The sequence below is a fragment of the Calonectris borealis genome, chromosome 20 (genome assembly GCF_964195595.1).
Source record: "Calonectris borealis chromosome 20, bCalBor7.hap1.2, whole genome shotgun sequence".
Classification (NCBI taxonomy): domain Eukaryota; kingdom Metazoa; phylum Chordata; class Aves; order Procellariiformes; family Procellariidae; genus Calonectris; species Calonectris borealis.
In genome coordinates, this window is record NC_134331.1 from 10,251,486 (window position 1) to 10,276,651 (window position 25,166).

Consider the following 25,166-nt stretch of genomic DNA (forward strand, 5'->3'; position numbering starts at 1 on the left):
TGATTTTCATTTAGGAAACAGTTCACTTAATTACAGTCTTTCAGTCTATCTTGGCATCCATGGATTTACATCAAATAACATGGGCTTTAAAGTCCAAATAACATACCCATGTCCTTGAAATACACCCACGTAGCAATAGACAAACCTCTGCTTGCATGTTGAATACTTTTGGAGGACCATCACTAGCAGACTAATACTAACAGTTGACAGTGGCCAGTCCTCAACAAGACCTATTCTATGGTTTGTAAAGATCAGTGCTTGGGATTTCTATAGGATGGGATCTTTAAGCAAAGAGTTTTATTTTTATGGTAGCAAGTTATCACTGAAGCCACAGAGCTTTGGCAAAAGATCTTCATACCCTTCCCACTATGAAGTACAGTAAAATAGACATACTTGTTTAACCAGCATCCTCTTTTTCTCTTCATTCTGTTCATCCCTGGCTTGCAGATCTCTCTCAAACTGGGCTTTCATAGCTTGCATGTTCACCTCCAAACGAAGCTTAGCATCTTCTGTGGCCTGCAGTTCATCTTCCAGTTCCTCAAGCTGAGTCCTCATCTCTTCAACCTGTTGCTCTAAAGTTCTCTTTGACTTCTCCAGTTCATGGACCTACGCCACAAACATTAAATCAGACCCTCTCCTTCAGGTATCTCAACATCAGCAGTTATTAACAACAAAATAAGGCATTATATGAACTCAGTTCACTACATTTTGTGATGCTCTGAATTGGACAATGAATCAGAACAGGCAGAGCAGCATCTCTAGGTCTGTATTAGAGAACCCAACAAACATCTATGCAGATGATTGGAGAGGTGAGCTGTGCAATGTCACAGAGAAAAAGTAGTTATGAGTCAAGCTCTTTAATCTAGCGCAGGTGCCATTAGTCATTTGGCCAGCAAACTTCTGCTCTCCATGTCTTCGCATCTTTTGAAGAGGCCTGATATTAATAAGACCACCCCCTTATTCTGGGCATTAATTCCTCCAGAATTTTGGGTTATAAATCAGCTTCAAAAAGTTCTATATTTACATCAAATATACTTCTCCAGCCAGGGAGTTTTCCTGCGTTATTCCCTATGCAGTACATAACAACACAGGGTGTGGAAACGTACTTACATTTTTGCCCACATCATCTTTAGAGCTCATTAAGTCTTCCATATCTGCACGCAACTGTTTGTTCTGTCTTTCAAATTCTTCCTTAGCTTCCAGGGCTTCTTCCAAAGCCCGAGCCAGGGACAGTGCTTTGGTTTCCTTCTCCCTTGCTTCTGCTTCAGCACGATCTCTTTCCTCTGCATATCTGGCAGAAATGTTCTTTTCTTCTGCCAGCATCTGAACATAAGAAATAATTAATCCATCTCATAAGTTCTATAATCAGGTCCTTCCTGCCTCCGGTGTTTTAGTCAATGAAGTAGTTAATGCTCTAAGTCTAATTGGCCTTCAGAAACTGTCTAGTCTCTCAATCTTGATCAAAGTGCTAGTAAGAAAACAGCTACAGCTACTCTGGGATGAGATGAAGAAAGCAAGCTACTAATCAAGATTAAATAAGTTTTATATTATTTTCATCTTTCAGTCTTCACATCCTTTCTTAGTCTATCTTGAGGGATTACAATAATACTCTTAAGTTTTTGTTCCAATATAATTTCCTTTTTGTATATAAAGAGCTTATTACTTGATCTAACAAGACTCAAAGCTGGCATTTAGCTCACTGAAATTATAAGTGACAAGTTACTCTTAACAAAGGCCAAGTTGCTCACAAAAGATTTATCAATAACCACAGCACTCGTCAGATTCTTCTTTATACAAGGCTCATTTATGCAGCAACAATATAAACAAGATGCCATTTAAAAATCATAGAAAGCAGCAAGATGACAGGAAACTAGACTACCTGATCAAACTTCTTCTGCTTTTTCTCCAAGTTAGAGACAATCTGGCGCTGATGATCTAGATCTACCATCAAGTCATCCAGCTCTTGTTGCAGGCGATTCTTTGTCTTTTCCAGTTTGTCGTAAGCCATTGCCTTCTCCTCTAGGCGCTGGCTTAAGGACTCCATGTCCTTCAATAATTTCTTCTTGTTTTCCTCCAAGCCTTCAATGGTTCCCAAATCATCATCTACCTTTTTCTTAGCATCAGCCAACTGAAATTTAATAAAAGAAAATAATGTTCCTTAGTGCACCAGGAGAAGGAAAGAAAGGCATCAGGTCCAAAATACAAAACCAGAAATGGATATTATTGCTAGCTAAAGTAACACAAAAATTGTGAGCTAGCAGGATATTAAGTAGGGGAAAGTCCTGCCCATTGCAGTTAGTTGTACTAGTCATTATTGCAATGGAGAAAGACCACAGGAAATTTTATTCCGAAATCTGGTCTAGCACGTGTGCAAATTACATGACATTTTTCCAAGAGATTTGGGACACCAGTTCATCCTACCTGGAATGTGTAGGCCTTACAGAAGTCCTGTCATTTATAATAGCTTACCTGGGACTGCAAGGCGAGCATCTGTTTCTCCAAGTTCTTTCTGGCCTCCTCCTCTTCTTCCTGCTGCTCTTGCAGGTTGTTCTTCTCCTCTTCCAGCTGCCTAATCCTACTGCTCAGGTTGAGTTTCTGGCGGGTTTCTTCCTGAAGCAGCTCCTGTTACACAAATGGGCATATTCAAAGTTCAGTTTCGTTCATAGTGTGTTAACTGTGGCCCTGGGCTACCACCCTCTGTTACTCTACATGGAGTTTCAGGTTTGATTATTTTTCTCACAGCACTTTTGTACAAGGACATGCTTATGAAGATACCTGTAATTTGGGTTTTCAGAAAGGCACTGCTCATTCATTTTGGGCACACTTAAGCTTTTATAAAGCATATTTCTGCTCATGGAATCCATGCCACAGATTCTAGAAGTTAATGGACAATACTTTTCCATCTTTAATGGGACGAGCACAGAAGTCACCTTCAAAATTTATTTTTCTTCTTTCAGACAAGCATATATAGTGCCTATTTTAAACCACCTGGGAAGAATATATAACAGCAAATCCTGCAATGGCAGCATGCTTCCAAGTTTTGCTGCATTGCTTAAATATAAAGGTCAGTTTAAAGATAGCTGTAATTTGGCAGTGGAAACTTCTGTCATAACAGAAACTAATAAAAGGTGTAACCACCATCCCCCCTCCCCCATCCTCTTCCTCACAGACCTCTCCAATTGTGATTAACATCATTCAAGTAGTCACCATATGCATTTTTATACAGGGGGAAAAAAGTATATTTAAGTGATGAATACATGCATAAAGCTGCATTATTTAACTCAAAAACAAACACTGGCAGTTTTAAGAACTTAAGCTGTCAGTAAAAGGCAGGGTATTATCCCTCATGCCCTTCATATACCCCAAGGATCTTATTTACATTAACATTCTATTTGAAAAGGTTTTTTTGACTTAATACTTCTCTCCCACCAAGACTAAGAAATAAAAGAGAAACTGAAAGGCTACAGTCTATCAAGTAGTGAATCTTAGATAATGAAAAATTGGCTCCACATGTAGCTGAGCAGTCATTATACATTGCATTTCACTAGACTGCAATAGGAAATACAGCTTCTACCCAAGGGACTTTCCAAACCATGAATGAAAATGTATTTTCTGTTATGCAGTTAGCATTTCAATGAGGAACAAAGCTTCAGTGCAAAGTTCAAGCTTCACTGCACACACACCTGTGTATCCTGAAGCTGAGATTCCAAACTAGCCGCATCCTTGGCGAACTTAATGCCTTTCTTCTCTGCTTCCTCCAGGAGACTTGAGACATTATCCAACTCGTTCTGCAAAGCAAGCAGTCTAAAGGTAACAGCATGCAGCTGACTCACAGCAAAGCCTACGTCCCACTGGGAGCTGGAATTGCAGAACACGAAACCTCAACAAATTCCAGGTATGGCAAGACAACAATAAATCCCAGTACAAAGATACAACAAGCTAAAAATACTGAAGTTTGGTTAGAAACTTGAAGTTGGATGTCAATCTTGAACTTAAGGGTATAATATAACGAGTTAGGCACACTATTTAGCAGAGCACGTCATTCCAGTGTCTGCATTCAGACTTAAATGCTATTTTTAATTATAGGACCATATATTTTACAGGACTATTAATTCAGGTATTATCAGGGTGGCAGCCGGGTTTAAAGCATCACTGCAAGAGAAAACATTACTGCCAGGTGCCCACTCTTGCTATTTTAGGCTATACTACTTGTATATACAGTGAGAGACTGCCTGAAAGCTTCCTCTGAAAAGAACTGGGCCACTTCCTTTTGAAGCACTTTAGCTTGATTTACCTAAGGTACTCGTTGCTGTGGTTTAAAAGTCAGCCCTGACTGCATTTTGTCCATTTTTTCCATTTCCCAGAAGAATAGGCCTTTATTTGCAATCCCTATCTGTCAAACTCCCAACTTTGAAGCACAAAAGGAAACCTGTAGCCATCGTCAATCAGTACCTTTTTGCTCATACCTACAAATGAGCTCCACCCAATCTACTCAATTCCATATCCAAGCTAAAAACATGTAGGCCAGCTGTCACTAGAGCCTCCTACAGGATTTGGTCTCCAGGATGGGAAGCCATATACTTAGAAGCCACCATAATTCTCACTAGCCCAAAAAGTTCAGGATTAATGTCATGGCTGTCCAGCTATCTCCACCTGAGGCACATCACCACTTTAAGGCCCCTCAAGTACAGGAGTGCATGACTGAGATCACTTCCCACATCAAATACAGACCCAGTTCCTGTAGACCTAGCTGCATCTTTGAAAGTCATTTCTCCTAGCCATTTCTGCATACGGTTAAGGCTTTTGCGTTCTTGCGTATTTTTCAGCAGTTTAGAACTTCCATACAGCCTTACCTGCAGCTTGTTAGCTTTCTCCGCCAGTTCCACCCTCAGTCTTTCTCCTTCTGTGACCTTAGCGGTTAGCTCTTGTACCTGAGCATCAAGCTTCTTCCTCTTATGTTCAGACTCTGCCTTGACCTGCTGCAGTACCTTCACTTCACAGGCTAATTCCTTGTTGTCAGACTCTAGGCCTTGCTTGTTTTTTTCAAGATTTGCTTTGAACTAGGAAAAACAGAAGGAAAGAAATTCAACACTTTGTTACATATCAATAAAGTTTTCTGCTAAAAATATTCAGTCCAGCAAATCAGGTTTACAAGTTCAAACATAACACAAGTGCTCAGCAAGTTCTAAGTAGGAAGTGTTTAAAATGCTGCCATGTAACCTTCTGTATATGGTAGCCAAAGACTAAGTTAATGCAAGTTATTCCACTCTCAGATATCACAGGTAACAGTGAGGACCAGAAGATACTTCTATGAATTCAACAAGATCTGGGATGTCAGTGCTGTAAAATGACTGTTTGAGTAGCACTGTAAGTAGGAAGGAATGTGCCCATTAACAGATCAGCATGGCTCATCTCACAGAAATAAAAGGAAAGATATCAACTAAAGCTGCCCTGGTTTTAGTAGGCGTAGCAGCCTGGAAGTGCATAACAAAGCACTTTTCAACACTGCACTGATGTTTGTCAAAAACCTTTTTAAAAAAGTAATAATTGGCATAAGGGATGTTTAAGTGCCATTCTTACTATATCACCAGAACTGACATCATCTTATCACAGGACCTTTGTTTAAGATTGCAGGGTATTTTTCCATCTTTTCATGCTCTTACTGAGAATATTTAATGGATAAGGAGCAGAAGACATGCATAAGATCTTGAGATGAATAAACTATAATTTCCACCAGCTTTAACCATCATGTTTCTCACTTAGTATTTTAAACTAAGGAAGCTTGTGAAGTACTCCCTACATAAAAATATTACTACAGTATATGAACTGTCCATGCATACATTTGTGAATGACCAGAACTATAATTTCACAAACTAAAGATACTTTTTTTTTTGGCAGTGTTGGAATAATTCTACTTTTGAAGAAGACACTCAAGCTACACTAGTAGGACCCATGCCACCCAGGTGTGCCTCCTCCTGCCTGCTCTGGTGGTGGTTGCCAGAGAACACAATACAGCTGTGCAAATCGGCAAGATACTCCACAGATATCTAGCACTGGAGGTCACAGTAAGAGCATAAAGTTAAGAGTGGATGGAAGAACTTTTACGCTACCTGTACTCACGGTTCGTGATTTGTGAGTGCCGACATTACAGTTACCTTATTTGGAAGCATTCTGCAGTTCACTCATGCAGACAACTGCTTTTCACCAAATAAGCATGTGGGCTGCTGGAGAATTCCCACAGAAGTACTACAAGAATTTATCTCTAGGTGCACTGTTTCCAAGTCTAATGAACACTTTTCAAATAGATGCCAAGACTGTCTAATAGTTGCAATATATTAAAACCAGCAGGATATATTTGATTCAATTGCAATTGTTATGCATGTATAGAGGACAACTTAGATCTGCAGAAATCAGTGGAAGAGACCACAACACTTATGTTACTTATAAAAAGTCCTGAAGCAGAAAAATGTATTTCTGTAATTCATTTTCTTCTCACCCTTTTGGCCTGTTCAAGTTGTTCAGAGAGCTCTTCCAGCGCAGTAGCATGCCTTTGCCTGATTTCCTGGATCTGTGCTTCATGGTTTTTGGTTTCCTCTTCAATTGCTTTCTTCAGTTCAGCCACCTCCTGCTCTCGCTTTGTCCTAGAGGAAGCATCAATGGTTATCAAAAATCAACATTTTAGTCTTTTGTAAATTAAAGACAAATTTTAATGGTGACTTCTTACACAGACATATGATCCTACCTCAGCTCTTGCTGTGCTGCAGTGGTATCCAAGGTATCTTCCAGTTCAGTTTTTAAAGCCTCCAATTCTTCACTTAAATCTCTTTTCTGCTTTTCCGCCTTGTTGCGTGATGCCTTCTCAGATTCAAGATCCTCCTGGAGTTCTGCAATTTGAGCCTGCAACTCTCTTATCACTTTCAGTGCATTGTTTTTCTGAACTGCTTCTTCATCACCTCTGTTAAACAGAGGCACAACAGTTAATGATATTCCGTAGCTTCAGATCTATTCTCGTAACCATCTAGTGTTATTTAAATTATGTACACAAATGATAACTCAACTTTCCCACTAGAATAAAATAGACCTTCTAAAACTTCACAGATAGAAAGCCACTACTGCACTGTTATTCTCAAGATCCAAACAAGCACAGTGCCCCAGGTGCTACAGACGCACTACTAGAATGATGAAGCTTTCAAGTTTACATTCAAGTATTCCCGTTCTGTAGATCTCAACACTGTCCCAAAAATGCACCCTGTCTGTAGAATTTTCTCTTCCCACAAAATTATGGATCATTACTCAAAAAATACAAGAGGTGTTCATTTTATATTATAATATGCCGCTGCAGGACTACCACACAAATCTTTCAATGATTGAGTAGGACATACATTGTCAAGTAGTTTGACGATTAAGAAGGCTCTCTGAGAATTACATGTTTTTTTTCCCCCCCTCCTGAGGCTGAACTCTGGGAGAGTAAAAAAGCTTCCAGAGCCCAGATGCTATTATACCCTGGTGAAACATTGGTTTTGGAGCTTTGTAGAGCAAGAATGCTGATAAAACACTGAATTCCTTTTTTGCCATGTCTATGCACAGCACACAGGTATCTAAAGATGCTCTAGTACAACGTGAACTGGCTTCTGCTTTAACATTCCCAGTTCTAACTGATAAGTTTGCAGTCAGCTGAAATTCTGTCTGGGAAAGTAGGTTTCTACCACACTTCTGTAGTCATAAGCCCTGTCATGCTCTGACCTAGCAAGAGCAGCTTGCAGTTCTTCCTCTTTCTTGGCCAGCTGGATCTTCAGTTCTTCAATCTGGGCTTGCAGCTCAGCTATTTGGTCCTGTAGGTCTGTTGTTTCACCATCAAGTTTTCTTTTAGCTTTTTCTAATTCTTGACGGGTCTTCTCCTCCTTTTTTAAGCGCTCTAAGGAAGCAAAGAATTATATTTATAAGCAATTTTTTCTCTTGTCATCCTTAGAAGGTTCAGGGGCAGGGCAATGGGGTGGCAAGAAGGGTGGGAAGTTTAGTTTATGCTGTGACAATTCTTTCTCCAGTCTGCAGCTGGAAGGGTGACTGGGAAAGATGAAATAGCAAAGTAGAACTGTATGATTTAGATAGAAAGTCAAGAAAAAGTCAATGACTGGAGAAAAAAGTCTGAAGTAAGGGAACAGAAGCATAACCTCATCTTGACAGAAAATAAGGAATGGGATAAAGAGCAGTTTGAGCTGCTAGGCCAGATGATCATAGACATCAGGATTCAAAAATGAAGAACAACTATGGACTGGAAAAAATGATGGCTTGCATAGTTTTGGAAGGGCTAGGCTAGACTCCAAAAGGACTACTGGAAAATAGCATAGCTTGAAGAAAACTTGGATAAACCATTTTTGCAAGTATCTGTGCCACTAACTCACATCCCATTGATATTTAGCAAGACTTTGCAAACCTGGTAGCTTCCAGTAATTTATTTGTGTAGCCAAGATACTTCTGCCCTAAGGTATTCCTTTGTGAAGGCCATCCAGTTACCAGTGTCATAGCAAAAAAATACATTTAGGTGATCTGCCTGTTGCCTGATTAAGATAGTTACTGGCTGCGTTGTTTACAGTTAGCTAATGACCAGGTATGTAATATATTTAAGTCACGGGAAGGTTTTGCTTAGCATAGCATTAGTACAATTCTACACGCATTAGCATAAATATAAGTTATTAGACTTGTTCAATACTCAATACAGAGATTTCTCTCACACCCTTCCTAAGCCTGCTACTGGATTAGGACATCATCTTCTACATGGAAAGGGAGCCATGTTCAAGAATCACCTCTTAGAGCCACCCAGGACTATTTGGGATTTTCTAGACAATCTAAAGAAACACTTTTTCCCTAAACAATTCCTAATTAAAAAAAATAGCACTTTTCCCTCTGTTTTTACATTATATTTCTGGTGAGTGACAGTTAGAACAGTGTCATAAGACCCAATTTTGTAATTGATAAAGCTCACAGTCAACTGAATTAGGTTTGGGGTTTTTTTTTTCCTCCCTCCAAATTTTGGTACCTAGCAGTGCCAAGACCCTAGCAGAGAGACCTTAATGGCTTCTTGAATCATCTCAAAGAGTAAATATCATTTTACTATGCTTTACTAGCCAAGAAATTGCATGCCTTATATTTAAGCTTTAATCTCCATTTCTACGATCATCAGTCTTGGAATGGTACCGTAACTAAACACATCTGTCAAGTCTCTTCAGAAACACTAGTCCTGATTTAAGCACACAACTACTCCAGCATTATTTTCCTGTGTGTAAAGGTATTTATGCCTATCTTAAGGTCTCTGAATATGATTTTTAAAGAAGAGGTACATCAATCACCTACTATCCCTATTAGTTCAATGCCTTCCTATACAGATAAGATTAAACTCCGGTATTCTTCCATAAGCACATCAGTTTTAAAATATATAGAGCAAGACAGGCCATAATATAATATAGTAAGTGAACAAACTATTTCCAAATCAGGGTACAGAGAGCAACTTTGCCTTATATTTTGCAACTTTGATTTGGCAGTTCATTAAAGTTGCACAATAGCTATTTACAGCCATAACTAATTAAAAACAAAACCACATAAAATCAATGAAGGTTACATATAGGGCTAGTTTAGCCTGTGACAACACAGGCAAAACAGTCAGAAATAAATGGCCAAAGAAATTGAACCATTTTAGATAAACAAAGCATTAAGAAAAGCAAAACAATTCAGATTTGCTTATTCAAAAAATACTAAAGCCTAATGAATGCCTACTAACATTCTTCCAGAAATACGTTGTTCTAATGTGTTATTATAGAAAAGTGTAGCAACTTCCCAAGAGACAGATGTTTTACCTTGTTACTAAGGGATGCATGCAACAACATGGATTTCTGAGTGTGTCTATAAATGAAATGGATTCTCAAAAATGAAAAACAAGTTAAACGTGAGAACGACTGAGCAGCCAAATGCAACAAGTCTTCCAAGCCACACAAACGTCTTTCAAGATTTAAGTAAAAATAACAGCCATTAAGGTATCTACATATAAGGTTACACTTAGCAGACTGGACCAGATACTGCATACATTGTAATAAGTGATCCATTCCTTTCTAGCATGATGTCCAAGCTGTTAATAGGCAAATGTAGTAAGAACAAACCTTCCAAATCGGTGATCATCATTTCCTGCTTGTTCTTGAGTTTGGCCAAGTTTTTGGCCTTTTCTTCTTCTTCAGCCAGCTGAGAAGTACATTCAGCAATTCGATCCTCCATCAGCTTCTTTTCCTAGTTAGGAGAAAGGGGAGAAAGAATAACTTCTAAAATACAATTTGAAGAGTCTCTAAGCAGCACAAATAACTGGATATACAAAATCCATATAGAGGTCTCATACAGGATATATAAAACAGATTTTATTTCAAGTGACTGATCTGTCAATATTAAGGATGAATTGGAATAGTATAGAAACATGAACATTTGTTTTCCAAGAAAGCGAGACTTGGAATTTAACACACAGGAGGCCGGGTTTTAGGACAGCCTTTGTTGCACACTTTTGGAAATCTGTTAGCAAAGAACAACAGTAGCTACGATAAACGCTGTTTCCAGCTCTTAGATTTGGAAGACTCATGAAATTGGAAAGAATGCATGGCAAATACCTCCCTTTTAAAGGTCAGTTTAAAAGAAGCTCTAAGTGTCTTAGCTTCAACTTGTTCAAACCCCACAAGTCTTCAGGCGCAAACTCTATAGATATCATAACAGCAGTCTCAAATGTTTTGAGAGCTATCACTTGGTACCATGCAGAATCTCCACCGTGCATACTGGTCTCACCTTCAAAAATTTGGAATTTTGGTCCTCCAACAGTAGGATCTCTTCCTCCATCTTCTTGATCTTAGCTTCAGCTGTCACTTTTTCAAGCTGCAACTTCTGTCGAGCTCCCTCCTCCTCATCAAGCTGTTCCTCCAGGTCCTGGAAAGAAAGGCAATTGTATCTGTGCATTTTCCAGGTTACCCATGTGTTAATTTTTTTTTTAAATTGGTGAAAAAAATGCATCTGCCCTAACTAACACTAAAAATGCATTTGCTTTTTGTTAGATTCATTTATATCAATGATCTGGTAATGAAATTAAGGGCCATGTGATACATATGGATTTTTTTATACTCTTATTTCAGCTTTGGCTGAAACATGCTGTCTAGGAAACATACACTCACTTCACTAGAATCTTTCACCTTTGTAATTCGGAACATAAAATAATCTACTTAATGAAAACGAAATCAGATCAGGCTTTATGTCAAATACTTCCTGGCATACTGCATCTGAATAGAGCATCTGGTGTAAAAATGCAAGTATCTGGGAAGAGACGCCATAGGAAACAGATCTCCTGATTTCAGTATGAATCTAGATCTCAATATTACAGCTGAAATGGTTCAGATACTGGCACAAATAGCTAGATATGACTAGAAAAGTAATAATGTATTGTGCTTCTATTCATTCACAGTTTTAAATAAGATTCTCAGCCACACATTAATGGACGCTTATTAAAAGGCATCAAGAGCTCCGAGATGTGGGCTTTATTTCCCCTTCAAGTACCTTGAATATTTTGAAAGACAGGTAAGTTCTCAGGTATTCCCTTTTTCAAGGTCTCCGTGTATTCAAAAGGAAGCATCTAAATCATCTGATTTTCATAAACAAACCCCAAATAACTTGGAGGAGATAAAGTTGTCTTAGTTTTGTAAAAGTCAAAGATGGAATATTCTTCATGATATTCACTGGATTTCAGTCAAAAAGGAACATTTCTCTCATAAGTGAGATCATCCCATCAGTTTTTGTTTCTATAAGAAAGCAAGTAAGCCCCATGCAGTCATTCCCGGTTCCTCGCTCCGAGAGGTGCTTGCTACCTTTAATACTCTATCTGCATAAGCTACCAAGAGGGCATTCTGACTTTTTTTTTTTCCTTTCCTCACCCTCATAGGCCTGGAGACCACAAGAAGCTAAACACACTGAACACAGGAAGAGAAGAGAAAAAAATTCAAATTGATTTTATTCCACACATGGTGCTAAGGAGCTAAACTCCTCCATGCCGTAGAGATGCTGAGGGAGCTTTTCCATCCTTAACTGTCCTGTTCGCATGCTTTTCCATTTCCAGCTACCAAGAGGCATACCTGAATATGGCCCTGCATTTTCTTTTTCTCATTCTGCAATATTTGGTTTCTTTCCTCCTCCTCCTCAACCCTGGACTCCAAATCATGGAGAATTTCTTCCAACTCTTGTTTTTTGGCAGCCAAGCGAGCCCTCATCTCCTCAGCTTCTGCAAAGAGCTCTGTCTCAGCCTGTAGCTGCTCTGCAAGAATGTTCTTCTCTTCTAGAAGCTGCAAATATACACAAAACATAGTAAAGCAGTAAAAACAACATTTCAAAGTCTCTCATGAGAGATTATATGTACGACAACTACAAATTTACTTAAAGGCCAAGTTCTGCTCCAACTCTTGACTTGGTCTGACCAACCCTGGTCAATATCCAAAACCAAAGACTTTTAGCAAAGGGCTCTACCAGCAGTCCAGAAGACACCAGCTTTCATAATAGGGCTACAGCAATATTGACTCACTTGTCCCCCCAGTCTAAGGACCAGATCCCGCTGCACCTACCCCATATGCCCTGTTCTACCAGCAGCAAAAAGATGAGGGAAGTGCCTGTTTCCTGGACTGTTCCTCGCACTTTTCCCTGCATAGTGACAGAGCAGTGCCATGGGCAGCTGGGCTGGAGCTGGCACTTGGAGTCACTGGAACAGAACTGGGACACATTACTTCTTGCTATGGAAACCTGACAATAGAATAGAATAGTCCCAATTGGGAGGGACCTACAATAATCATCTATTCCAACTGCCTGATCACTTCAGGACTGACCAAAAGTTAAAGCATATTAAGGGCATTGTCCAAATGCCTTTTAAACACTGACAAGCATGGGGCATCGACCACCTCTCTAGGAAGCCTGTCCCAGTGTTTGACCACCCTCTCGGTAAAGAAATGTTTCCTAATATCTAGTCTGAACCAACCCTGATGCAGCTTTGAACTCTGAACCATTCCCATGTGTCCTGTCACGGGATCCCAGGGAGAAGAGATCAGCACTTCCCTCTCCACTTCCACTCCTCAGGACGCTGTAGAGAGCAGCTCATGGGCCATGCCTTCCAGCCCTTTCATCAATAGGAACTGATGCTTTGCCATTCTAAATATCCATCCCAGTTCTATCATGTCTCAAAATTACCATAGTGATAAATACATGTCTATCTTTACTGAATCTCTTTCAGCTGTTCTTTAAATTGATATCACTGTTGCTTATCAGCATAAACTCATTTTCAGTTTTGTCCAATAATTTTCGTAATTGCTTCCCCATGTCTTAAACATCATATGTACACCACAGAAATATCCTACTCTGAAAACACATCTGAAAAGGAAAATGGCACTGCTGCTGAAATTCCCCTGTAAACTTGGAAAGGCAAAAAAAGTGTAGTTTCATTAACATGATGTTTCTGCATTCCTGGAGGAATAGCTCATGCTATATCTTCCTATTCCAGATTTTAGCAGAGTGTAAAAAGAGTTAGCTCTCCTGTTTCACAAGCATCTCCTGAACATGGCTCCCTCACGCAGGACATAGTGCAATATACATTCTACATATCAAAAGCTGATCTTGGGCACAAACCTGTTGATGTTTCCTTTCCATTTCCTCAAGTTCTGCCTCCACTTTTGTCTGTTTTTCTTTCACCTTCATTAGCTCTTCGTCCTTGGCTTGAAGTTCTTCTTCTTGACGAGTAACCTGAAGAAGAGGCTTCACCTGCAAAGATTTGAAATGAACAAGTAAGAACCTGCATCTACCTATTTACAAAAGTCAAAGAAAGTGACAGAATATAACGAACCTTCGTGAAGACTCTCCACCACTGCCAGTGCCTAAGCTTTAAATAAGCAGCGCAATTCCTCTGCAGGATTTTCAGTGCACTCAGTTGCTGTTGTTTCTTTGCAAAGGCCCTGAAGACAGAAAGAGCAAAACATTTCATGTTAAATACAGCTGAGCATCTGTCCATGTTTTAAATTTTTAGGTTACCCAGCCCTAGAACACTTGCAGACCATAAGTAAGCTTATTTTTAAGTTTCAGTGACTACACTGATTTATGAGTACTCATTCCTTATACAAAGAAGCAGCGAAAGAGCTGGATTCACCATTTTCAAAACAATTACAAATACTGTTTGTTCTTACTCTTAACAGACATTTTTCTTAAAAAGATAAAATCAGGATGGATTAGACACTGAATTGTCCTTTAATTTCAGAAAAGCAACATTTCAGAGTATCTCCAAGAACTTCCAGTGGAGAAGAGAGAGATCTTTTGCAGCCACTAGCTGTACCATAAACTGCTGTATGTGTCACAAAAGGAAGATTAAGGAAAGGAGATACTGCTATGGAATGAAGGTACAAATTCTTATTATTAGGCAAAAATTCACTTATTTACCCTGGATACAACAATACGGTTTATCAGGCAACACGCTTTCTTAAGAAAATCTCTCCTGAAATGGAAGTTTTAATGCATAGCTCCCTATCAAAAAGGCTGAAGATGACCACAAGAAAAATCAAACCATAAGAGCACACATACTTCCTAGCCAGGTATCCTCTACAGACTGCCTGGAAGAAGATGATAATGTCTGTGATCTTCAGATCTCGTTCTTCTTCTAAGTGTGCCAAGACACCAGCTCGGAAAAAGATCTTGCTCTGTCCAATTCTGTATAAGTTAGGGTCCAGCTCTAATGCTCTGATCTAAATGGACAGGCAAGTGCATTGTATTTACAACAAGGAAAGGACAATTTTTGTTTCAACTTTTCAATATTTTAACAATATATAGGTGTAAACACTTACCATCCGCTCACAGGCTTGCTTACCATCCATAAAACCTTTTGGGATTGCATTGGGAGTAAGGATCTCATACCTTTAAGTCAAATGAAAAAACACCTTTACATTCAACAATAAGCTACATTATTATAAACCCATAAAGTTATAGTCATGAAGTGCACACCTAAGGAATTTCTCCAGAAAGTTTTTCCAGAAGTCCATTTTAGATTGGTTTCCTCTTCCCTAGTGTCTTTAGAATAAACTTGTAATATTTAACTGCTTCAAGTTCAAGCCACTTCAAGGCCTCACATATGATTTTGGATTTTCTTCCAGTTGGGTTGGGGGAGGGATTGGGGGTGTGGGGTGTCTTCAATTATTTAACAAGGAACTTTATCTTATAAAAACTCAAAAGACTGTTCCTGCTGTTACCTCTGTCTAAATTCTTGGAACACTATCCTGTTTGGAAATCCTTGTCGACAAATCCTTATTCCTTCCAAAACACCGTTGCAACGAAGCTGATCTAGAACCAGATGTGGATCCAGTTTTCCAGCCTGGACAAACAAAACAAGCATGATTTTTAGTCTTTTAATTTGTATTAATGAAAAACTGTAGTTAATGTTTTTTAGGCTACCCTCTACAAAGTCAACTGTCTAAATAAGGGGATGTGTGGGGAATACTGAGAAGATATTTGATCAGTGTGAAAACTTTGTGAAACCTGGCTTCTGATTTCAAAAGAAAGACACAGACAGCATGACTTAAAATGCATGTAAAGACTTCAATAAAGAGAAAGTATTAGAGAAGTGGTCTGTAGTACATACCCTCTTTTCATGATTTGGAATGATGCAGCGAACAAAATTGGGATTAGTGTTTCGGAGCGTTGCCATCAGCTTGGTGAGAGATTCTTTGTACAGTTGGCCAACAGTACGAAACATGCCCTTCTTGGTCTTGTACGCAGAGCCAAAAGCTGTCTCTGTTATTCCAGTGACCTGATCCAGACCCACAATACGATCCACTGGGAAGGACAAGTGAAAATAATTAAGTGGACTTTAATATTTGTCAGGTGTAAAGATAGGCAGAAAGAGGAGCAATAGTGCAGCAGCAGAAGCTTTGTGGAACAAATGACAGAAGATGCCATCAGTAGGCAAGGCAGTCAGCATGTACTAGGGACGCTGTGCAGAAGCAGTGGAACCAAAAGCCACAAACTTATACAGCAGAATAGTGTAGCTTTAATAGGTACAGACTAAAATATCCAGCTCTTTACTTGCAGTTCTACATGACCAGGAAAGCCATTTTCTTTATTTTAAGTCAACTTTTGAGAGACAAAGTTGCCTGGAAACTGGCCTTTATTTGAATTCTTACAATGCAAAATATTTCTGGGTTGAATATTTGGAATTAGACATCTGTGCATATTTGCTTAAAATGAAGAGTCACTTATGATAATTATATAGATTAAATCTGAGTTTCATTGAATATTCAAACATGTTTTGAAAGCATAGCTATTTACAGAAGAGTTGGAAATAGTGTTGTTTCAGTGAAAACAGAGGGGAAAAAAAAAGTATCTGCCAGACTTCTGCTAGTCTGCTATTTTGAAGAATTCTTCCAAGTTTTATAATAAAACTGCAAAGACCTCCCTAGCAAAAGAGAAGTTTCAAAACAGGAAAACTGCACACCAAAGCACTTCAAAGCTGCTATAAAGCATCAGAATAGAGATTTTTCTTTGATTTTTTTTTTTTTAACATTTTGGGTAAGGATCTCTATGGTTTCTTCTTCAGAAGCACAAATTAGAAATCTGACTGCCATCATTAAAACCTTTAGGCCAAAAACATGAACATGATTCCATGTGCACGTCAACAATTATTTAAACAACTCGCTAAAAAAATATACAGGTGGCTTTACACCTTAATAATTATAGTTGGCACTTCTTAGGACTGAGCAAATACACAACATACATTGGCTCTTCATGAAATGCAAGCTGGCTAGCCAGAAACAAGCAACTATACGTAGGCTACAATTTAAATTTTGTGAAGTTATCTTCAAATTCCTTCAAACCCAAGCAGAGGGAATTTTGCTTTGCTACCAGAATTAGCTTTTTGTATGAGAAATAAGTGACAATATTTTATTTCATATTCGTACTCAACTGGTTTTCAAAGGTCTACAGAAAAAGGAAAATTAAAAGCAGAAAAATACAGGGCAACAAGTTTCAATAATCACTTGTAGTCTTGCATGTAGTATAGAGCAGAGCCCAAATCCTCCACACAGTTTTGAACACAAGAATCTAAGCTGCTTATTAAAGTTAGAAGAATAAGTAGGTGGTAAGTTGTTCTTAAGATCATACCCCAAATATTTACTTTGAAGCAGAATTCAGTTCTAAACAAGAAATGGGATGAGATTACTGGGAATCAGTCTTACAGAGGATGAACGTAACAGCTTGTAAATATTAGAAACATGCACCCACCAGGCACCACTAATGACTGGACACCATTCAACTTCTGTTTGGCCACGTACTTTTTAAAATTTTGTAAATGTATCTGTTAATTGTGCATCTTTTGTTTTGCTCCCCTCTGTCCCCCAACTATAATACGGTTACTTGTATTTCAATGAGGATTATTAAAGTTAAATCTATGCCTTCCCTATAGGTTAAGAGCAGTCATTGAACAGCATGACTGGACCGTCATCCATTAGCTAAAGCCTCTGAACAAAATCCCTGTAGTAATTACTTTAGGAAACACCACTAGCTTCCTCAAGTATGTGACATATCATGAGTAGGGGAAGATAAACTCAAGGAAAGATTGAACGTCTGAAGGCACACCTTCATATACACATATTTCTAAACTTGGGAGAGGAGTACAAGAAGGATGAGGAAGAGGTTGGATAAATATCTGAAGCGTTTTCAGAAAGACATTAACAAGTGAATTTGTTGATTTCTCGATACCTCAAAAAACGTGTACAGATTCTACAGAGGGAAATATTAAAATTAAGAGGTTTTTAAATAAAGGAACAATTCCAACAAGTCTGGAAGAAGTTTATTTCACTTACTATCCCCACTACAACTGCAGCACTCATTCTGATACTTCAATACATTCTTCAGCTCTCCTCCCAAAAAATACATCCACATTCTAAAATGTTCCAGAGTTTTGTCAATGTTGGACTGCAGAAAGAAGCTTGATAGTGTTATAAAGCTTATGCATTCTCTCAAATGCTTGGAGCTACCAGAATTATCACTTAAGAAGCAATTCTGCATCTCAACATGGAACTAGGAAGCAACAAACCTTTTTATCTGCAATGCTTAAATGCAATGCATAAAATACAGATGCTATATGTATGCAGCAGCAACTGAATAGGTATGCACTCAGAGACCATTTGCCTTGTGGAGGTATACCTAAGTTAGCATGAAATGAAAAGTTCATGCAAGCCTACGAGCAAAAATGGTTTTCCTGTAGATACAACAGCCCTGCCTTTAGTAGGCCTACTGTTTTTATATCCATTCACCTGGTGGATCATGAAGACCAGTAATATTGTCATAGAAACAGGCTCTCTGAATATTCTGAATCTCTAAGGCAGAGAAACAGCAAAAACAGAAAGACAGAAGAGCAGATACACAAGACACTTCAGTTAGTATACAGAACAGGTTTATCAATTGCAAACAGACTTAACTGTGCTACAAAAGTAATTAGGCCACAACATATTCCATGCACATTTCAATTATTTGTGGAAGCAAGTTTTGCATATTTGGACCAAAACACTTTTGCTTCTGTGCGTGTACTCAAAAGGAAAGGAGCAGATCCCCAACCAAAAAGTTCTTTATATATTCATTAAAACTGCTCTCTGTAGCTGAATCAAATAAGTATTCCTGAGAATAAGAGGGAAACTCAGTATTAACCTACAGCATTATCTGTATCACAAGATTAATTTCCTCCTGGAATAAGAAACTACACGATTTATACACTGTGGCATGTAAATATACTCTAATTAATACACTGTGATATTAAAAACTAGAATAGAAAAGTTCTTGTAAGTATTTATTTGGCTATTTCTGCTTCTTGGGGTATTTTGGTAAAAACATTGATAAATACTTTAAGCTGATGCGCAGGTAGACTAGCTAAACAGCAGTGTACAGTTAAAATAGGAAAATATTGCATTTGATTTTAATATGCAATATCTAAGCACTAGTATGGCTGTTAATGAATTTTATTTTAGAAGATGCAGATTTCCAGGATATGACCCACTACTGCACAAGAAACAATTGTGCTGGTGCTCACATAAGACAACATTTTATTAACAGCAAGTACCACTACAGCTGATTACATTCAGGACTTAACTGCAGCAATTCAAACTAAGAGTGTTGGACAAGATTCCACAGATGGAATTCGACACAGGGTAACAAGTAGCAAGTGAATATCACTTCAAATAATGAACATGAGAAGCAGCTACTCAGAAATGGTACATGTGCAAGGGACCATAGGTGCAACCCAGCTTCCTTCTTGTACTTTTGGCACTAAACAATAGAGAAAATGCTGTAGATATTTACAACATAGAGGTGGAGGGTGAGGAAGGAACAGGCACAAAACAAATAACTCATCCGGCAAGGTAAAACCGCTAACAACTTCTGTACTCAGAGCATGATCTCTTACCATCCTTCCAAAGCTCTGCAACAAATTTGTCAGAAGACTGGTGCAAGAGTGTAGCCACATTGTCATTCAGGGGGTCCATATTCTTCATCAACCACTCATCTGCCTTGTAGTCTACCTGTAGAGTAGCCAAGTTGCACATGATCAGATAGACTACCAGCTTTAGTTTTAAATTTACCAGCATGAAAAAAAAAAGCTTTCAAAATACTATATTGATGTTTTCCTCCTATTCTCTTCTTGATGTTTGCTTGCTATGAGTTTGTTGTGCCTCTTTAGAACAGTTCAATGTACCATGAAAAGTTATTATTCTTATGGGAGTTTTCTTAAACATTTAGCAATTGGACTTTTTGCTTACTAATAGCTGGTATACATGTTCAGCCTAGCGTTATTGCCAAAATAAGGGTTCACTGTTCACTGTGAAGCTGTAAAAACAACTCCAGTATAGATCCTAATTACTTTATCTAAATTATTAGAGAGTAAATTACGGATGTGCTGCAACATGATCTTTTTTAAATTTCACTACAGCAGTTGTACTTAAAACACTTTATTCTGTAAAGAAAACAAACAAAGCTCTTATCTTGAAAGAACCAATTCTGTGGTTTGCAATTAAACTATAGCTCAGCAGTTGAAAACTCAGTGCTACCAGCATGGTTTCATCCCAAACCAAAAAGAGAGCCCTAAAATTCCATAAGTCCAACAAGACATCTATGTAGACTAGCATGTTTTTCCTTCAAACAAACCGTGAGGTTTTTTTTAAGTAAGGGTTTTGGAAGGAAAGCCACATTTAAATGCTTCTAGCATCCAAAACCAAATCAGATCATCATCTTAGTACTTCTTGCAGTAAAAGCTATTTTACAAACGATTCTAGTTTTGAAGGAAATACGCATTCTGATAGAAAATTGAAAAATGTGTTCTGTCAGAGGAAGATATGCAATGCAGTGCCAGTATCCCAGAAATGCCCACTCAGTTTGGCAGCAGTGAAGCATTCTTCAGAACAATTACTCTCCAGTAGTCAGGTACCAAGCTGTTCTACTTCATTTTGATTACCTAAAGGTAACCTTTTGTTTCACAACTAATCTACTATTAACTGCAGTAACAGTGATGATTTCATTATTTCTAAGTTACTGTTTTAAATATAGATACAATAAAATGTATAATTTCTTTATTTCATTTTTTTCTACAATTACCTATTTGGCACCATTGACATCAAGATATAGATAACAACAAGCCATTAGTACTTTAAATGAAAATTAAAGTATGGCTCTTAATCATTTGCACAGTTTCTTCTAAATATCAGAGCAAAAACTGGTACTAGAATTAAGTTTTAACTATTTATGAAACTAATTACATAGCGTGGCCCTATGGAATAGACCTGGTGATCATGAAGGTTCCACAAAATGCTGACAAGAACCGCATAGTTATTTCATGCGCCTGTTCACATTGCACCTGAGTTCCGTTCCTCAATGGGAGAATAAAGATTGAACTAACAGTAAAAACAAAAATATATCGGCTTACCTATAAAAGGGGATATACTGAAAATCTTATGTGAACTGAGGAGATAAAAGTGAAGAGGGTACTGACACAGCCCTACTTCAAGCACTACTATCAACTTGGAAACAGATATTCAGAAGAGATTCCTTTCAATACAAGTCCTGAAAAAAGATCTGATAACAAAATTAAAGGAAACTGAAATATGTGCTTTATTTAATATTAATTTATATTTTTCAGTTCTGCCTGTTTGGTAACAAGAGCTCTCCTGAATATGTTCAAGAAAATGAGACAAGGTCACCCTCCTGCACAAGTATTTCTAAATTTCGTAGTTATACCACGTAGTACTTTCCCAAAACCAACATGTCTAACCAAGTATTTAACATCTAACCCTTACCTTCCCCGCATAGTGAATAATGCAGAAATCTGCTTTGTCCTTTAGCTGTCTTGGCTTTTGGAACTTGGAGTGGGTTCCTTGCTCTTGGACCAATTTTTCCACAAACGTCTTGTCAGTAGCTTTAGGGAACCAGCATTCTTCATCCAGTAATGCTAACACACCAGGAGGATTTGCCTGAAATGCAGTTGGATTTAATCTGTGTTAATATTTAATATTTTTTAAAATTTTTTTTTATTTTAATATTTAAAACACACCATCGAATGCCACAATAAGAAGTTTTCTAAACTGATTCAAATTTGAATTAAATTAAAACAAGCTGTGGAGGAGTCCAATTCAATGAATGACATTATGATTGGTTCAAACAAATTCATTCTAATGTATATTGGAGCCAGACATGAGTGACCTGATCTAGTGCTGATTAGAGACTTGCTTTGAGCAGAGACTGGAATAGATGACCTCCAGAGTTACCTTCCAAACATTTCTGCGACAAATATGTACACAGCAGCTCATCTGTATCTCCACAGTAGTTAATGTCATGCTTTAATGTGGGCTAAACTGAAGACAATTATCCCTCCCAGCCACTCGATACTACTGTGGCAGCCACTGAGGCTCCTCTTGCCAAGCCCTGTGTTGATATCCAGTAGCAGCATCCAAAGAGATTCAGCAGGCTTAACTTGAGCAGCCAGCATAGTTTCATATACTCCCTCTCTTTCCATACAATTTAAGCACTCTATTTGAAGGTTTGTTTATTCTTAAAGTGAAGTAGGGAACAAGCAATGTCTGTATTTTGCAGCTGTAGAATTGTTTGACAGGATCATTTTCCTCAGGGAAGACAGACTGATGTACACAGGAAGGCAATGGAAAAAAAGAGTCTATAATAATTTATTCTTCAAAAGTTTCTAGTGAATGTAAAGTTTACACATTTGAAGAGAGATGCCTACTACATGGCATCACATTTACAGAACAATTATGAAGGTACTTATATTTGCTTTTCAAAAAGAAAAAGTAAAATCAAGTAATTTGATGCATTTTAGGATTTCACCTAAACATCTGCATACTGAAAGCATCCACACTTACCCCCTCAGGCTTTTTGGCAGAGACTTTACGTTCCAAGGAGGCAGAACTTTCTGAAGTTCCACACACAAAGTGCAAACCTTTGATAACTGAAACCAGATTTCCCTTTTCCCTCTCTAAAGAAAATCAACAATGTGGCTCATGGGCTTTTCTGCTCTTCAGGATGCATAGCATCATTGGCAGCTTATGTGTATTCTAGAATACACACACAGAAATGTAGAGTAGTAACTACAATGCCCTAGGTTCAATTTAAAAGGTCATGAAATAATGTTGACAGCATAGTTCTGAGGTGTGAAGAATGATAAATTTCAGGAAGGATGATCTTTGTTCTCCCCCGTCCTCTGCAACCCAACTGCTCCTCCCGCTCTTTGAAGCCCTCTTCAAGTTTCCGTATATTGAGCAACCAGAAGAACATGTTAAAAAGCACAGTGATTAAAACCACCTTTAAGATACTGCTTTCCTACTCGCAAGGCAGATTTATGGGGAAAACTCTACCCTAAATGAAGTTTGAGAAATTTTGCTATTGATCTCAAATGAAAACAAGTTTACCGTAAGTCTTGCAAAGCTTTCTAACTGAGCCACCACTCTAAAGCTCCTATAACACAGTGGCATTGTTTAATGAAAGTGACAAGACTAAAGACTTAGTATTAGGGGAAAAAGTGTAAGAATAGTAGCTTAATATCTTTAGCTCAGTGTTCTACCCTAACATCACGGCAAAATACCATAAGGATAAATCCTTTTACTAATACACGGTATTTTAGACTTCGGATTTCAGCCTTCAAGTTAATTCACTTTTTGTGACAGCTCTGCAAGAAATCTCTGTACAGTCCTACAATTTGCAGGCAGTAAAAGACAAACCCATAAATGGAATCTCTGCTCCTAGAGCATTATTAATGCACAAACTTACAGGTCTTTCGATTAAGTCAATGCAAGGCTGCAGATCCAGTCCAAAGTCAATGAAATTCCACTCTATACCCTCTCGTTGGTACTCCTCTTGCTCCAGGATAAACATTGTGTGGTTAAATAACTGTTGAAGCTTCTCATTGGTGTAGTTAATGCAGAGTTGCTCAAAGGAGTTCAACTGCAAAAATAACATTAATAAGCAAGAATAATTCAGTGACAGGATTTATCACATATCTGGAAGTAAAAAATTTGACCTTACAAGGAAATTCCCCAAAAGTCTGCAGCATTCAAATACATTGTAAAGAAAATTGGAAAACACATTATTCAAATCCCTTATGTTCTGTGCTGCATATAATTAAATAATGTATAGTAGGAAAAACCATCACGTATAAGAGAATGATTTAGACTAAAGTATGAATTTAGCACTGTAATTTAGGGTTGTCAAAGCATTTGCACACTACAAAACAAAACCCTCCTGCAGCCTTGGAACATGCATGGATTAAGTGGCTCTACACTTGGTCCTGAATGCACATTAACAGGGAAAAGAAAAATCTGATTAGCAGTGTTTTGAAGTACCTCGAAGATTTCAAATCCAGCAATATCCAGAATTCCAATAAAAGACGCTCCCTGTCGTTTGGTCCTGTCCAAAGCTTTATTAATGCGGTGAACAAGCCAGCGGAAGAGGCGTTCATAGGTGGCCTTTGCCAAAGCTTCCACTGCAAAGTCTGCCTGAAAATCCAAACAGGAAAATTTATTTGCCCTGGAGAAGTCATCAAAAGAACACAGACATGAATGTTATCACAAATAACTACATAAGAGAAGAAGTTTAATGGAGTTAATACCACTGAGGAATGAAAACAAGCAGTAGAAACAGTATGTAGTTTGATTAATGACATGAAAAATTTGTTTTTAAACTGTTCCATAAAAAAAAAAAAACAGAAGCTCTCTGTGCATTTGATACATACAACAATGACATTAAAGAATGAAACCAGCAGAAGGTCAAGGAAAGGGAAAGGTTTCTTCTGTTCTACCATTGATTTTTACCGTATAAGAACATTTAATAAAGACAGTAAGCTTAAACAAGGTCAGTGGCAGTACACACTTAATTCCAATTTTCTTTATTAAGAGTTAATCAAGATGAGGTACACTTTCACTTCATCTTTAAAGCACCGAAACTTACTTGTTCTTTGGTCTGGGCTTTCTGAACGTAGTCTCTGCCAACTTTGATGCGCGGTGTCAGTATGGCCCGGGTGAACTCCATTACGTTCATTCCCAGTAGATGGCAGAGTTTCTGTGCGACTGGAGATCAAAGTAATAAATCGAAGAATTTAAATCCTCCACAGCAGCTAGCAACATCGGTGAAACAAGCTACCGACAAAGGCCATCATATGCCAGCTTAAAAATTGAACTGCCATTTGAAATAGCAGTCAGGGCGATGAACTTCTGTCCTGCGGACAGACCTACCCTATCTCACAGCCTGCGGCTGCAGGGATTCCACCTCAAAGGCTGATGGAAGTCTCTACAGAAGTACACCACTGAATTTTATTAGGGGAGTGCAGAAAACACTAGATTTCATGAAATTGCAAGGACGTCATTTAACAGGCCATAGCCCACATACTAGCATTCATTTTGATACTTTAATAGCGAACATTCATTTTCTCATCTCCAGAAAAAAAAGCACAGTATGAGGATATCACACTAAAGGTTGATAAGCAACCGTCATACTAAAGGTTGCTTAAAAACTGTTTCAATTTAGGCAGGTATGCCAGTGTAATGCTTCTATTACAGACTATATCAAAATACATTGTTTAAACTATTTAA

General features: G+C 38.2%; 1 protein-coding gene across 3 annotated transcripts in view; it reads right to left on the bottom strand.

Moving 5' to 3' along the window:
* MYH10 (myosin heavy chain 10) overlaps positions 1-25,166 on the bottom strand; it is a 104,233-nt gene that overhangs the window by 8,843 nt on the left and 70,224 nt on the right. For 2 of the 3 annotated variants that reach the window (XM_075169773.1, XM_075169774.1), the window contains exons 11-33: positions 24,526-24,644; positions 23,922-24,074; positions 23,350-23,523; positions 21,369-21,542; positions 19,487-19,601; positions 15,674-15,867; positions 15,285-15,406; positions 14,883-14,952; positions 14,623-14,783; positions 13,895-14,003; positions 13,681-13,812; positions 12,147-12,353; positions 10,816-10,953; positions 10,152-10,275; positions 7,744-7,915; positions 6,743-6,955; positions 6,497-6,641; positions 4,854-5,060; positions 3,684-3,788; positions 2,470-2,622; positions 1,880-2,128; positions 1,111-1,323; positions 394-606 (exon numbers count right to left, since the gene is read on the bottom strand). In XM_075169773.1, the coding sequence (XP_075025874.1) occupies positions 394-606; positions 1,111-1,323; positions 1,880-2,128; positions 2,470-2,622; positions 3,684-3,788; positions 4,854-5,060; positions 6,497-6,641; positions 6,743-6,955; positions 7,744-7,915; positions 10,152-10,275; positions 10,816-10,953; positions 12,147-12,353; positions 13,681-13,812; positions 13,895-14,003; positions 14,623-14,783; positions 14,883-14,952; positions 15,285-15,406; positions 15,674-15,867; positions 19,487-19,601; positions 21,369-21,542; positions 23,350-23,523; positions 23,922-24,074; positions 24,526-24,644 (3,662 nt within the window). Of the gene's footprint in view, positions 1-393; positions 607-1,110; positions 1,324-1,879; positions 2,129-2,469; positions 2,623-3,683; positions 3,789-4,853; positions 5,061-6,496; positions 6,642-6,742; positions 6,956-7,743; positions 7,916-10,151; positions 10,276-10,815; positions 10,954-12,146; positions 12,354-13,680; positions 13,813-13,894; positions 14,004-14,622; positions 14,784-14,882; positions 14,953-15,284; positions 15,407-15,673; positions 15,868-18,344; positions 18,408-19,486; positions 19,602-21,368; positions 21,543-23,349; positions 23,524-23,921; positions 24,075-24,525; positions 24,645-25,166 lie in introns of all 3 variants that reach the window. The other variant, XM_075169772.1, reaches the window with a different exon arrangement.